Source organism: Leptosomus discolor, chromosome Z (genome assembly GCF_034619465.1).
Source record: "Leptosomus discolor isolate bLepDis1 chromosome Z, bLepDis1.hap2, whole genome shotgun sequence".
NCBI classification, from domain to species: Eukaryota; Metazoa; Chordata; class Aves; order Leptosomiformes; family Leptosomidae; genus Leptosomus; species Leptosomus discolor.
This window is the reverse complement of record NC_141419.1, coordinates 84,711,014-84,727,477: the sequence shown is the minus strand read 5'-3', so window position 1 is coordinate 84,727,477 and position 16,464 is coordinate 84,711,014. Positions and strand designations below refer to the sequence as shown.

Here is a 16,464-nt window from a genome sequence, read left to right as displayed (position 1 = left end):
AAATAAACTGAAATAGATACAGCATGAATAATTAAAGCCGGCAGGGAAATGTGCATTGCGAGCCGCTACTGGAAATAATTACTGATTTGTCTTATTTACAATGGAGCCTGGATACAGGATCAAAATAGTGCAAGTCAGTGAAAATGTTTCAAGACTGTTCTTAGACTACCACTGTATACTGTAGTATTCTTATACTGCGACTGTATATTTCATCTTGAAAAGTACATCAGATAGGTTTTGGACCACTACAATATCTGACTGTGTTCTGCTATTTCAGGGTTAGGCCACCCAGCACATAAACTCTGTCAAATAGCACTGAATTAAAGAGGAATATATTTCAAATGGATGCCTGCAACATCACCTGTTAATGTTACTAGACGCTGTATAGCTGAGCTTACAATATACCCCCTAAAACCACAACGTGTTAAATATCAGAATGTTGAAGGAATAAGTAGATCATAAAATCACTGAAAAAAGTACTAAAGTGCTTGCACCTTCATAATATGCCAGGTTTTAAACAGACTTGTTTAATTAGAAAATAATCTACTTCGAACATAATGGTTCTTGAATGTTAGGCAGTTCTTGCAAACTGCTTTAGAGCTAAAAATCGATAATGAAATATACTTCTGATATGAGGCTGGCAAAACTGCAACTTCAATCTATTAAAAAATGTTGTAGATTAAAAAAATTTCTATTTTAGAGGGATTACTTGGCACATGAAAGGTTTAGAAAGAAAGTTAATGCTTTCTGATTGGTCTACCCCAACAACGTTCTTGCACCCTGATTACTAAATCCAAAATGAAACTGGATGCTAATTAGCTATCTTTTAAAAAAAGGAAGACAAGTAGTTGTCACTCAAATAATTTAAAAATGGTGCTTTAACACAAACAAATCAGCAATAAAAGGGTCCTAAAAATTCCACAGAAGGGCTGTAGACCAATGAGGTGTGTCAAATGAAGAAAATCTCCTCGAGGAGCCGGCTCTCCTCCAGCTCATCTGCTCTGCTTCTGGAGCTGCAAGCTTTCTGGTACCAAGACAACGGCCTGTGGCTCACACGATGAGGCATGTGCATTTTATTCCTGTCATAAGATTCTCTGCAGAGGTGTCCTGAGGCAGATATCGGACTCATAGCTTCAACCAGGTCAAGAAGACAGGCTTCGTACCTAGAGAAACACACCAAGAAAATGGAGCTCCGTTAAGTATCACAGCATCATGCAGGAATTGAATCCAGTCTTCCTACCTTCATAATTCAGACCAGACCTAGATTTGACTGATGGGCACCACCAGCACAGAACAAATTTTGCTGTATGGGTTCCCTACGAGGAATACCGAGACAGAGGTAGTGAAAAAGAGGTGAGCAAAGCATGGGTGCTCAGGTTATTTTAAGCTGTTTCATCAGCTTTTCCATTTGGGGTGTGTAATGTCTTAGTCACGCTCCAGAGGCTGAGGACAGACGTCAGAGATATGACAGCCAAATACACCACATAGGTACAAGGCAGACTCACACAGGTAATGGTAAAGTGACTTATACACATGCTGCACCTTTTTGAATAGACCTGTACACTTGATTTAGTTTCCCAGGGATTTGAAAACAGCAGGAGACTTTATTATTATTGCCACAAACTACACGTGCTTCCTGTAAATCTCTATGCGCTATATGGAGCCTGTCTGGTAGAAGCACTGGGGGAATATAATCTAAGCAAGGCAATACAAAATCAACACTCGAGGCACCAAGAGAAAAGGCAAAGATGCTAAACATTACTCAGACTGTCCTTTAAGCTTGAGTACAGATGTGGGGGAAGGTTGCAAGCCAACGTTGGCTGGTAACACACACTGAATAATGGCAGTTACTTCAGACAGAGCCTTCCTATTAATATTCACACAAGACAAGACCTGATCTAAATACCAGCACAGGATTGATCATTACAATATATTTTCTCCTGTCCAATTTTAAATGTCTTAATACTGTTTCCCCTGTGTCCCCAGGGAGGCTGTTCTCCAGTCTAAGAGAAATCACTCAAGAGTTTTACCCAAAAGTCCCCTTTGATCCATCCTGTTGTTAGCACCAACCTGCCTTATGTCCTCAATGCTGAAATAATTCTCACATTCAGTGACTTACACACACAGAACATTATTCACAGCACCCACGTTTATGAATGTGAAAGTTAGCAGCAGCCAACTACCACTTGCACTGTCCAACAGCATCACGCAGCAGCAGCATCAGGTGAAAAGACTTCCTTCCCCAAACCAGCAACACCATGCAAAATATCCTTCATGAGCTCCAGCAGTGAGAGTTACATCCCAAACATCATCAGAAAACTGACCATAACAAGGTAACTCGTAGTTATGTCTGAGACACAGAAACACTTCCTCAGCTCAAAGTAGTTAACTGTGATACTGATGGGTTAATACTGATGTTAACAGCAACCACTGGAGTTATGCTATGATTGCCTGGAAAAGTCAGCTCTTTCATTCCCTTCAATTTTTTATTGTTTTTTCCAAGCTGATGGTCACCATTGTTTCTAACACAGTCCTACTTGACATTAGGTCCTCACAGGGCTCCCTCCTATCTACAGATTGTTTTATTTTCCTGTGCATGTATTAGCTTTCATTTCACCCAACCAGAAACCCATTTTGCAAATTTCTTTTTCACATTTTAAGCTTGTCTACATGTCTGTTTAAATCACTCCTAGTAGCCAAAAATTAGTGCAAAAAAATATAGCTTTATTTTTGTTTCAACTGGACTGTGTAAGTGGACAACCCTACGCAAATGTAAAGCCTCACAATTACCCTAAACAAAAATTTCAGAAGGACATGGGGGTTTTGGGTAGACAAGCAAGACCATTTTAGAGGGCTCTGTTGTTTGTTTTAGCATTCAGAAGGTACCCTCTCAAAACTGAGGCTTCTTAAAGACATCTCCAATGTAAAATGGCATAAGCCACAGTGAGAACTAGCAGATAGCTATATTAGACTTTTCACGTAGAGGAAGTTTTGGACTAGAATCTATTATATAGATATACACAGATGCTTTGAACCCCAAAGAAACCCAGTTAACACATGCACTGGTTTCATTAGCCACACCTAAAACTTCTTTTTAGATTAATCTAGTCTAGCATACAAATGCTTATCTCCTCTGACTGTAGTGCTATCATAAAATTTCAATTTCTCCAGCAGCCACATTCAATCACAGATTAGGTAGTGGGAAACCAAACCAGCCAGTGCATTTATAGCAAATGTGCAGGCCCTAGATTTCAGCAGTACCTTCGAGTTCATTTCTTCTGCAAGTTTATCTAAGTTTTACAGCATTTCAGCTATCAGGAAGGCTAAATGATTTGGCAGATTACAAGCGCAGCAAATAGCAAAGATTATGTAAAGGACCAGGTGTTGTAAATCAGTCTATTTGACACCACAGTTATATATGCAATAAAGTGAATGAACTCTGCTAACTGAGCGCTATCTGATAAAGAGAATGCTCTGTGCAGGTATTTAGTGTTTAATCCCGTGATAATGGTTTGCCCTGGTTTGTCTATGCAACATCAGACAGCATCTGGCTAGAGGCAACAGAGTAGACCTAGAATGGTTTGAAGCTCATAAAGACAATTTTTTCACCATTTATTTGTATCTGAATATTTAAAGAGACACGGTCAGAATGCTCAAATCCTGAAACTCAGCTTTCTCTAAACCCAAGATACGTATTCCTTGCATGATCCGAATAAATGTGTAAGTAAGAACAGGCTTCATTATTACTATTAATATGACGCTTAATGGCTTCAGTGAAGTCAAAGCTGCAGGATCAGGCACCCAAGAGTCAGAACATTTCAAACATGAAAACTGATCTGTCAAACTTGGCTGGTGAATACTGAATGGTCTTTTAAGGCAAATTAACAGCCAAGGGTGCCCTCATATTGTTCATGCTTCCCAAAAAGAAAAAATTCCCAAATGTTCTGCGGAAGTACCAGCACTGTACATTACGCCATACACAGAAATTCCTCACCTACAGATGTCCAAACCAAGCAACCAAATGCCCCATCAGTGCTAGATGTTTACAAACATTTTCTTTGATGGGGTTTTTTGCCCTCTCAGCAGAAGGAAAATGAGTTGGGCAACTGTCTCTTTAAGGATGGTGATAATTCAGTCTGTTTTCACCTTTTTAGTAGATTTGCCAGTGTGCTGGAAAGTCAATGAGCACCTCCGCAAGAGACTGGAAAACAATCTCTTTTCTGAGGCTGTTTTTGACACTTCCCCCATGTATATTTTTTCACCTAACTTCCATGAGCTTGAAAGTCTGCATGTTTCATCACGGGAGAAGAAAATTAGTAAACTCTACAAGGTTGGATTAGAAGTCTCAACTATTTAGACAGCTAAAGTTTGGAGAATGGAATCTTATTTATCATGAAGTCTCAACAAAAGAACACAAAGAATTAGTGTACAAAGCATGAGGAAGTCCGGGCCATGTGCAAGGGGACAGAGATGGGAATGGAGAGAGCAGGCCAACATAAATTTTGAAGCTCTTCTTTCAATGAAGAATCATAGAATCATAGAATGGTTTGGGTTGGAAGGGACCTTAAAAGATCACCTAGTTCCAACCCCCCTGCCATGGGCAGGGACACCTTACACTAGACCAGGTTGCTCAAAGCCCCATCCAGCCTGGCCTTGAACACTGCCAGCGAGGGGGCAGCCACAGCTTCTCTGGACAACCTGTTCCGCTGCCTCACCACCTCAGAAAAAGAAATTGAACCTTTGATTTAATGTAGAAGGTAAAACTCCAGATACGGTTCAGAGAGCAGCATGGAGCACGCCTAAACTGTCTGAGAGACAGGTACCACCAGGATCTAGCCAGTATAGCTGGGTCAGTGCAGAACTGCGACCTGGGTGGCTAAATCCATTCTGGTCAGGTATTGTACAGTGCTGTGACAATATTCCCTTAACCTCTTCTGTACAATTAACACAGGTTGCTGGAAATTTGGCTCTTCAGTCACTGAAGCCCTTTCAGAAATTTTATTAGAAACTTTCAGCGTTGGCTCCTAATTAAATAAGTATCTAGTAGAGTTTATAAACTCTTTATCTAAAGGAGTGTTGTAGTCCATCACTAAACAGGAAACATCATAAACCATTACGATTCAGAACAGCTCATTAAACTTTCACATTTTAAGGAGTAAAACAGTATAAAAATGAACACAAGCTGGCACAGAGACAAATCCTGCCTCCCACAGTATTTCTGTTTCATGTCTGTGCAGCAGGAATACAACTCTGAACATCTACAGGTGCATCTTACTTTGTACCATTTTTCTAAATTGAATGGGAAGGAATGAGCTCTCACATTTTTATGACAAACACACAAATGTGGCTGTTGCTCTGGGAACCATAAGATCACTTATTCCCAGGATGGTTGCTGAGAAATCACCTGAAACCACTTGGTATTCTGTCTAATAAAACCTGCTGGGCAATCAGCGTTCAGACAGTCCCACAATAAACAGTATCTAAAAAATGGTCAGATTATGCAAAAGTGATGCACAGAACTCATTACTGCGCAGGATATTAGAGAGAACGGTGCTCTTGAAGGTAACCACAGAGCATCCTTGCATCAATTGTCTGAACGGTGATGTTTGTTTATTTATTTATTTAGACATTTGGGATATGTCATTGAATTTTTAATGTCTGTATATTTCCCATTGCTGGTAAAATATATTATATTTCTTACCCGCTGTTCAATTTTTAAACTACACTTATTGTATTTTCATATTGCGTAGTCCCATTTAACTAATAATATCATTTGTTCCTTCCTGAAAAAACAGCACAACCCCAACCAAGTTTGATATTTGGAGGAGCAGGAATTTCCCCATGAGGCAAAATAACTAAACTTATTAGAGTCATAAATACTCTGGTAGTGAGATATATGTATATTTCTTTAAATAAGCAGTGTCAGATATTATTTGATCACTATGTTCAGAGATATCTTTTCATTTATAGTCTCTGAAAATTTATTCTTCAACCATAAATGTGTACAAACCACACAGAATGTCTCTTCTGCAAGGTGATGACATTTCAACAAAGCATACTGGCAATACGGTTTTGGAGATTAGTAGCTGTATAGGCTTACTTTATTTAACTGTATATACTAGAGGAAATAAAAAGGTTTATTTTTATACTACTGCTTATATTTTCAACATAAAGTTCAAAGTGATTTACTAATGTTACATGAATTGCCTTTAAATTATGGTACAGTATCGTGCCTAAGTACAAAGCCTAACACTATTTTGTATTCATAAAACACCAGCTGCCTCCAAGCACTTTACAAATGCTAAATACAGCTAAAATCACATTCAAGGGGTAGGAAACAGACCCATTTTACAGAAAATGAAACTGAGCTTATTGTTATTATAAAGCAAGTATCAAATCCCTACTTCACTGGAACAAACAGGGCAAATGAAAGCAGAGGAAAAAGCAGATGCAGATAAGAAGTGGCCTCAGCAGTCAAACTACCCCAAACCAGAAGACACCACACTAGTGATACAGCCTGAGGTTACTTGGAAAAAACAGCTGTGATGATTCATCACCCACCCACAAGTTAACCCAGGCCCTACGGGTGAAGGGCAGAACTCTACCTAAATTAAAAAGTCCTAGCCATTTTCTGCCCTCTTTATTCTTGCGTCCACAATTGTTGCATTAGGCCTGCTAAAGGTGTCTTCATTTCAACATTCACGTACCAATCCGCTGTCCATAAATCTCCCCAATTCCTTTTTCAGCCTGCTGCTCCCACAACGCCCTGTGACAGCAAGCTCAGGAAGTTCATTGCTATTAAAAGAGTTACTTTTGTTTTCTGTTTCAATCCGATATCCTGCCAGAGCCATCAAGTGCTTTTTAAGGATTGATTACAGTTAGTCTCTCTTGTGATGTGATCTGATGAAAACCAGTCCCACATTCAACTTATCCACCACCTTCACAGTTTTGCAAACCCTGACCATTTTCTCATTCAGTTTTTTTCTGTCCAAAGTCATAGCTTTTTGGTCTCTTCTTATATGGCAGCTGTTTCATCCCCTTGATGAAATTATTGTCCCGTGCACCTTTTCTAGCTTCCACCAAGTCTTTCCTGAGAGGCAAAGACCAAAAGTACATAGCAAAATCAAAACATGAGTGCCCCAAGGCTTGTGTATCCACAAGGTTTCGTGAAGCTCTAGGAAGCTTTGAACTCCACATATCCTAATCATCTGCTCTGAGTTCAGTATCATGTAGACATGGTGTTGATATGACTCTTCCCTAGGTAAATTACATTTTTGATCACTTAGTTTTGATGCCTTTTTGGAGTTTCTTGCTATTGACATGGCATTTGACTATCTGAAAGAACTTAGTATCATCCACAAACTTACTAGGTCACCCAGGAGATTTTGCTCTTCACTTCTTGCTCCAGGTCACTGATGAAGAACCAACCAGCCCAGTGAGTTCCTGGGGGACCCCAATGCTGGCTCTTCTGCATCATGAGTCCAATGCTGACTCTTCTGCAACATTAAATCCCTTTGCCTGCTATCATTTAACCAGCAGTAAATCCATAGAGGGACTCTTCCTCCAATCCTGCAGAAACTTGCTTTCTTTAACAACCTTTGGTGTAGAACCTTGGCAAAGGTTTTGAAAATACAAATGAGTTATTTGTGTCCTCTTTGTGTCAAGAGATTTCTGAGTTCAGGATCCATAGGCCTGAGCTGATGCCTCAGGTTCCTTCTTCTCTCCCTCCCTGCTGTATGAGTATAATCCAGGTTTTAATGAGCATGCTATTTGGCCCAGCAAGCCTGAGATGAACACACCAATGAACGTTAGAGATAGTTGGATAGGAAATGAAAGCTGACAAAGAGAAGATGACTTTGCAGTCATTCCCTGAATGGCCACAAGTCAGGACAGAGGATGTTGTCTTTCATGGGTAAACTGCATGTTCAGTGACCAAAACACACCCTCGGGGGATATTCCCATGTACTGACTCTCAAGATGCCAAAACCAAAAAAAAAGAATACAGAGAAGTGCAATTCTTGAGGCTGAAACATCAAGAGAACTAACAAGATTAAATCAAGAATCGGAGACAAAGGCACTGTACCAGTTAGCCTGAGATTCCCATCTTATTTAATGCAGGTTGTGACTCAGAGCAGACATTTCACTGTGGAATACAGGATGAAGCAAATTCAACAGCGCTATATATGTATTTAAACCAACTCCAGGTTGGGACATAGTTCTTGCCTGTAATGGGTCTGTACTTTCCAAAGGCATCTCAGAGTTTCTTAATTCTTAAAGAAAAAGATCAGACTACGGAATATGTCAAAGCAATTAAAAAAAGATCTGAGCCTTTTATTTAAAATACATCACACAATGTAAAACAGAATATATTTACACAGTGTCCTCAGCAAGAGCCTCCTGGAGTGCTGTAAAACCCACACCCACCTAATAGAGAGCTTATAGCATCAGAGACTTTTGAAGAACTCTCCGAGGCAGTATTCACAGAATCATAACCTAGAGAAGGAAAAGACTTATTAGATCATCCAGCCATCTCCCTGCTGACAGAGAACCATTCCCTACAGTGTGCTTCCTCACATTTGTTGCTAACAATCAGCCTCTCACTATTCTCCTTGGGAAGCCATTCCACAGCCAAATACATCTCATGCTTTCATCACCATTATTACTTATTTATAGGCTACGATATAACCTAAAGGGCCTTGATCAGGATCAGGGAGACCAACTCTACTACCACTTGCAAGAGCGATCATCTCTCCAAAAGAGCACACAGTCTAAATGGGTAAGTCAAAGTCCTGTGGGAAAGATATAACATGCAATTGAGAAGAACAGAATAGCATGGAAAGTGCCACAAATGTTCTATGAATTTTTGCTTTGGAGTTTGGTAGAAGGAAAAGTATGTGTCGCAAACAAGAACATATTTCTGATAGTCAGCTAGAGATAAACAAAGAGGATTTTCTTCCTCCCATCTTCACGCTATTAGTTACAGCAAAAGATCTGGCACGGTACTAAGAAATCTGTCTCCTTTTTTGGTGCAAATACTCCTTAAGTATTTGAAGAATACTACGTTTCTCCCTTCTGCTCCAGTCTCAGTCAACATTCATCTGAGCAACACATACTTTAATCTTCTCTCATAAATCAATACCTCTAGCAGAGCAACAGATTTTGCCATTCTCCTCCGATCTTTGACGATATCTTTCCAGTAAGCGATCACCCAGAAATGAGCACCATATTCCTCTGGTGGGGGTTACATAGAAACAGAGAGGAGATCAGCTCCCTCCAGCACTCATGTAACGCTTGTCTGTGCAAACTCAGATGACAACGACCTTTTTGCTGCTGTTTCATCGCTCTGCGGGTCCCTCCCTCATGTGTATGTATCGATACACTGCACTGCAATAGATCCCTATATACTGCATGACATACAGCACCAATGAACTCAACGCCTCTTTTTCTGGGGTTACTAACAACTGAAGGACACCGGGTCCAGCAACAGCATCTAAAACCCTTGTACCCTAAGGCAGGGCTGACAAGAGATTTTTCTTCCTCAGTTTTCACCCTGGCTTCACCTATGATAGCATCCAACTGGCTGTCATTACTGAAATAAGTGTTACTGCTGCTCTTATTCTTCCTTGCTACACAAACAGGCCATTTTCACTTACCCACTAGTCAGAAACCAACACCTACTTTCCTCACCTTTCCACACTCCCCCATTCTTAATGCCCCCAACCCTCAGTTATCCTACCTCTCTGCTCCTGGTAACTCTGCCTTTTCTATTATTTCCTCATTGGACTTTCACTCAGACTCTGCTGCCACGTTACCAACCTGTCAAATAAAACTAAAAGGGCTTCTTCATTGTTTTCATCTCTGTGTGCTTTTAGTAGCTAAAAAACAGTATCAAACACACCCCCCCCACACACCCACACCCCCCCCCCAATCGTTTCTTTTAAGATACAGCTGCAGGCAGCTGAATTGCATAACTGAGGTTGTAATAATTCTGGAAGGGGGAGGTTGAACAAAGACATGAGTGCTGAGAAGTAAAGAAACCTTTTAAATCAGATCTGCCAGTGACAGAAGAATAATTCAGAATGAAGTTTTAGTATACAAGAAAGAAACTACAGAACCATGGAACTACCATGGAGTTCAACAACCACCTCTGCAGTCACTCTATTTGTATTGTCCTTCTCTCCCCTCCCACACACCCATTTCTGTCTCATCAAGTCTGAAAGCTCTTCAGATCAGAAAACGAACTTCAGTATATGTGCAGCACCTGGGCCCCTGATTCTACTGTGACATTACATAATTACTTTTCACTTCAGAGCATACTTCACTTTTACTTCCTTTTAAGCACTCTGTCATCACAGCATATCTTCAGCAAGCTCTTTACCCTTTCTTGTTCTGGGCCAAAACTAAGCTGCCATCATCTTTTCCGCCATACCTCATCCCCCTACTTCTCCTGCCTTAATAGCCTTTCTTCTCAATTTTTCCCTCTTACAAGTTTGTCCCCAAGCATCTTTCCCCTCAAAGCAAATTCCAATTCAATAAATCATCTTTAAAACCATGCTTTTTCTTTTAAAATGTACTAAAGCTTCTGACAAAGTGTGGCATATGGAAGTCACAGTGCAATTCTGCACCTCCTTTCTGCCAGTCTCAGTGCTGTCCCTTAGTTTTCATTTCTTTTCCACACTTTTTTCACCGAAACGGCTGTCAAACATTGGAATAAGCTGCCCAGGATGGTGGTTGAGTTGCCATTCCTTAACGTGTTTAAAGGTCATTTAGATGTGGTGCTTGGAGATACGGTTTACGGGTGTACAGGAGGGTTGATGGTTGGACTTGAGGATCTCAAAGGTCTTTTCCAACCTGAATAATTTTGTGATTCTATTATTTCAACTCTTTTTCCTAGTGTGTTTTCAGCAAAGCTGGGACTATCTTACACCCTGTACACTGCCTAGAACTTTGCGGGTACTAAATAATTACAAAACAATTTTAAGGGGCATGGCTTAAGGGAAAAAAAATGCACCACATACAGCTTGCAAAGTCCATCACCGTTTACATGGATTAGCAATCTGTCTTTTTTCACAAGATCAGTCCAAATTCCCATCCGGACTGATAATAAATCAACTTTTTGCTTCAGTCACACAGTCACTGGGAGATCTGCATAGTTTTAGGTCATGCACTTATAACCATTTTATGATTTCAAAGTTTCTTACCTTGTCATTTAGTTACTGAACTGTGAGCTTTCATTGACTTTCTAACCATTGTGGCAAGAACTGCTACTAGCTGTGCAAGATTTAAAACCTCATTGAGCAGAGGAGCAAAATCGGACTGCGGTAGTTTTAAGTATATATTGAGGTGGAATCATGACCCTACAGAAGCCAATGGAAGTTCTGCCACTGGTTCACTGGAGCTGGGTTTCTTCCCTGCCTGCTGCCATTTTTTGTGTCAGGGTGAATAAGTATTGCAAGCTCTCTATTTTATACCCTGGAAATGAGATGCCTCAGGGAGTGCTTGGAAATTATTTATTTTACCTTTTTCTTTTCTTTTTTTCTACCCTGGTGAAGTATTTTACATACAGTCAATTGCTGTACCTAAACACCAACTCTTCCTGTGTATTTGTACAACTGTTCCTCTCCTGCTTGTCAGCTTAATTTCTTCTGCTGTGGCATGAGTGTTTAATAGCAAAATCTAGCACTCAAGTTCTTTTGTTTCTTAATTATCTCTGCCCTGTCAGCTATATCAGTGAAAACAAGTTACCACTAGACAATTCAAATACCAGTAAACACCAAGTTAGGATAATATAGAGTCCTGTATTACTGTCATTACGGAAAAAGCTGTTTCAGGGAGGTTTAAAAAAATTAAATAAGCCCAGCACTTCTAAATGGCCAAAAACCTAAAGATATCTTAATTATTCTTCAATATCTTAATCATTCTCTAGAATCACTATCTTGTATAATGGCCATTTTAAATGAAAGGTTTGCTGCTCTGCACAGTTGCCACTTCCTTCTAATTGTGAATTAAAGCATAATTTAGTGTGGCTGTATGCCAGCATGACTAGAAAAATTTACAGACACTAACTCTGGTTGAAGTAGGGGGGAAAAAGCAGTTAGATTTCTTTAAGTAATAGAAAATCACTCACCAAGTTGTACTTTAAAACAAAACACTAGAGCTTTAAGTTGACAAACTGACTTGAATTAAACCACATAGAAAAGTGCTTGCACTGTAAATCTTACAGGGCAAAAAGTGATGGTAGGTTATCATTCTGTTTATTAGCATGCAGTTTGGAGAGTTCAGGGCAAGTATGGATACGCATTCATTCCATTTTATGCCGCACATTACTGAAAACACATTCTCCATAAATAATTCATAAATGCATTGTCTGAAATTTCAGATTCCAAAAATACAACACGGTTTTCAACTTTATGGTTGCTTGGTCTTCAAAACAGAAATAGACAATTGGATGGATGGACTTGACACACCTGATAAGAACCCATCAGTCAGAATTACACTCCAAAGGTAAATGCAAACATCTCCCAGCTCCTAATCCCTGGAACAGCAAGACCATGACGATAGCCCTGTGCTTGTGCTAGCCATCCTTTGGTAGGGAACAGGGAGAAAAAGAGAAAGGGAAGAAGTAAACAAGTAGCGAAAAGAAAGCATTCAGCCAGATGCTTGACTTTAAAAAGAACATTTATTAGCAAAAAACCAATGCCTTCCTGTTCTCTGTTCATGAGCTGGGTGTGTAGCAGGAGAGTTAGGAGAGTAAAACAAGTTTTACAGGATGGTGTGGTGGTGAGCCAACAGGTTGAAACTGTCTAGAAATCCCCAGGAATTTAAATTTAAGGTTATAGTAACAGTCAAAACACAGAGAACGGAAACACTTTGCCTTCCAAAAAGCCCATTTTTCTGGCCAGACTGCACCACAGACTTGAGCTCTGCTTGTTGCTCTCAGCTTTTAATTGGTATCACTTCGTTAATGCTACTGAATAGTAACTGGCATTATCTTTTATGCCAGCTACGCTAGCATAAGAATAGGATCTTGCAGTTCATCTAAATCCTAATTTCTGCAGGGAGCAGAGTGACCACAACGCCCACTGAAGAAACTGAAGTACGCTTCATAGGCTAGAGTGCTTAAGCTTTACATGCCTTGTGATCTCTTGCTGACATTATGTATGTAGTTTATGCTCAGTTGCTTCTTTTTCCTTCATAATGTACTCAGAAGCCTCATATCAGATAGCAACTGCTTTTCAGCCAGATTTGCACTTACTTGCTCTGTTCTGCTCACCTCCCTTGTGTGAGAGGCACACACAATTTAGGGTACCTTATAGCCCTAACAGAACAACCCACCACCATCTCCCTCTTTGCCAGCTCTTTATTTGAACTCATTCACTCCTGTTTGCCTGAGAGCAAACGTTGCAACTAAGCTTGAATACTTGGCATCCGAACCTATTGATTACTTGGGCACAGACCATACATGAAGAAACAACGCTCTCATAAAAATTGTATTCCAGTACCCGATTTCTGTAAAACTTCCTACTCGGCACTCAGTGTGGAAGGGTTGGGACTATCTGTTGCTTCATTCATTTCCAGGTGTGCTGAACTCTCTGGGGTAATTTTTAAATCAGCTGAGATTTCATACATCAAAGATGAGGATACATAATTCAAGAGAAGTCACAGAGATAAAACTGTAGCTGTAAAAAATACAGTGTGTTGCTGGTGGCTGGTTTAGCATGTCAAAGATGGGCGACTGCTGGCGAGGAGTTGCACGCAGTTGGCACAAGAGCAAGCCGTGTGGCAAAGCAGATTAAGTCTTGTAAGCTCCTGTGTCGGGTTTGTGTCTGGCGAGGTTTTGGTAGCAGGGGAGGGGGCTCCTGTAAGGAGCTTCTAGAAGCCCCCCGGCTCAATTCAGATGTCTCTGGCCAAGGCAGTGGAAAAAACAAGTTTGTTTGTTTGTGATTCTTTCTGGTGAGTGAGAAGAGGAGTGGGAGAGAGGCAGCCCTGCGGCCAGCCCGGTGGGTGAGGCAGGAGAGGGGCGGCTGTGCCGGAGCAGGGGTTCCCCTGCGGCCCGCGGGGGGGGGGGGGCGGCTGAGCCCCTGCAGCCCCCGGAGCCCAGCGGGGGCCCAGAGGTCGCCCTGCAGCCCGCGGAGGGCCCCGGGCCGGAGGAGCAGGGCCCGGGCCCGGAGCAGCCGCGCCTGCGGCCGCGCTGGAGCCGCCCGTGGGTGGGAGGGCGGCAGCCCCGGGAGGGCCCCGCGCTGGGGCGGGTTGGGGAGCTGCGGCCCCGCGGGAAGGACTCGCGTTGGGGCGGTTGGCGGAGGAATGTCTGCCGGGAGAGGGACCCCGCGGTGGGGCAGGGGAGGGCTGCGAGGGCCCCTCTGCCTGCGGGGGAAGGAGCAGCGGAGACCCCTTGTGCCGGCCGGGCTGGGACCCCCGTTCCCTGCCCCTGCGCTGCTGGGGGGGAAGGGGGAGCAGAGCTGAGCCCGGGAAGGCCAGAGGGGTATGTGAGGGGAAGTGTGTTGTATTTAAGACCTGGTTGAATCTCTCATTCTCCTTGATAGTGGTTGTTGTTTGTATTAAATGTCTGTTGTCATCCCCAAGCCGAGTCTGTCTTTTGCTCGTGACCACAACTGGTGAGTGAGCCCTCCCTGTCCTCTTGTCTGGACCCTCAAGCCTTTTGGTTGCATTTTCTCCTTCCCATCCCTCAGGGAACCAGGTCGGGGTGAACGAGTGGCTGCGGGGGGGCTTTGTTGCCAGCTGGGTGGGCTCAAACCACAACAGCTTCCTAGGGACACAGGCAGTGAATAGGCTTGAAACTGTGCAAGTACCAAGTTAGAAGGCAGCCTACAGAAAAATCCATCAGTAAAGCACTGAGTACAAGGTGCTCAGGCCTTGGCTGTAGTCATCGCACATTAACAACCTCTTTCAAAAGCTTTACACAGGTGGTAGGTGTCCCACTGAGATAAATTACCTACTTTTGGTTGCTGAACAGGTGGGCAGGGAAGTGAAATTTTAGTTTGTTCATTCCCAGCAGTAACTAGCGAAGATGATCTCAGGCTCTGCAGGATTACTTTTCAATAACCATACGCCTGTGGACAGTCCACATTTCTGTTACAAACTACATAAGGTCATTGATACACTCCAAAATAAGGCAGGGCATTTAACGGCTGATGTTAGGTCTCTCATTCCCATATTCTTCTGAATACATTCTGGGCTGGGAGGGGAAAGTGCACAAAGAGGGACCTCAAAGGGCAAGAGAAATGGGCCCACAAGAACTTCACAACATTCAACAATGGGAAACGTGAAGTCCTGCACTTGGGGATGAATAACTCCAGGTAGCAGTACATGCCAGGTTTGACTGGCTGGAAAGCAGCTTTGCAGAGAAGGACCTGGACACTCCTGGTGTCTTGGTAGACAAAAAACTGAACATAAGCCAGCCAAAGGCCAGCACTGCCAGCAGGTCAAGGGAGGTGATCCTTCCTGTCGACTCAGTCCTGGTGGGACACAGCTGGAGTGCTGTGTGCAATGCTGGACGTTCCGGTACAACAGAGACAGGGACACACTCTAATAAGTCCACTGAAGGGCAATGAAGATGATTAAGGAACTGAAGTATCGGACATGAAAGGAAAATCTGAAAGACCTGGGACTTTCAGCCTTCATCAATGGTGGCTCAGGGTGATACTATCAATGCTATAAATACTTGATTAGGGGAGGAAAGTCAATGGAGTCAGGCTCTTCTGTGTGGTCCCCAGTGAAAGGACAAGAAGTAATGGGCACAAACTGAAATACAAGAAATTCCATTCAAATGCAAGTAGAGAAAAGCTTTCTTAATATGTAGGTGGTGGAACACTGGCACAGATTGCCCAGAGAGGTTGTGGAGTGTCCCTTCTTGGAGATATTCAAAACCTTACCCGACACAGTCCTGAGCCACCTGCTCCAGCTGACCCTGCTCCGAGCAGCCGATCTCCAGAGGTGCCTTCCAACCTCAGCTATTCTGTGACTTTGTAGTGGGGTATTTCTCTTCATCAACACATCAAACCTCATGGACAGCATATGACAAAAGGGCAAGGACCAAGGACCAGACTCTGACTTACCCACACAGTACAGGCATGGTGCAACCAGGGAAGCTTAAAATGCTAATGCCTGCAAACCAGGAAGCTCCATAAACTAATGCAAACATTAACCAAGGGCTTCTGCCCAGAAAGGTTTGCAACTCATTAAAACCAGGATGTATAGGAATCCTGACAACATATTTAAACAAAGCTTCTCCTGGCCTTCCCCACATACTTCACCAAATCACTTGCATATATTAATACACAATATATCACAGTGTAGCACACAACCCCATACATGTTTTATTCTTTTTGGATACAATGGTCATAGCCACACTGTAAGAAACTTAGTAAAAATATTTTTAGTATCTTCACTTTAAGATTGCAAGGATTTTTCTGGCAGAAAACCCCAGCTAACTTTACAGCAAGA

At 42.2% G+C, this 16,464-nt stretch overlaps 1 protein-coding gene across 1 annotated transcript in view; it reads right to left on the bottom strand.

Moving 5' to 3' along the window:
- Window positions 1-841: 841 nt before the first annotated feature.
- The window catches only part of KIAA1328 (KIAA1328 ortholog), a 175,254-nt gene continuing 159,631 nt past the window's right edge, over window positions 842-16,464 (bottom strand). Inside the window, exon 11 of the mRNA XM_086479814.1 lies at window positions 842-1,163. Within this exon, the coding sequence (XP_086335940.1) occupies window positions 950-1,163 (214 nt within the window). The 3' untranslated portion in view covers window positions 842-949. The remainder of the gene's footprint in view (window positions 1,164-16,464) is intronic.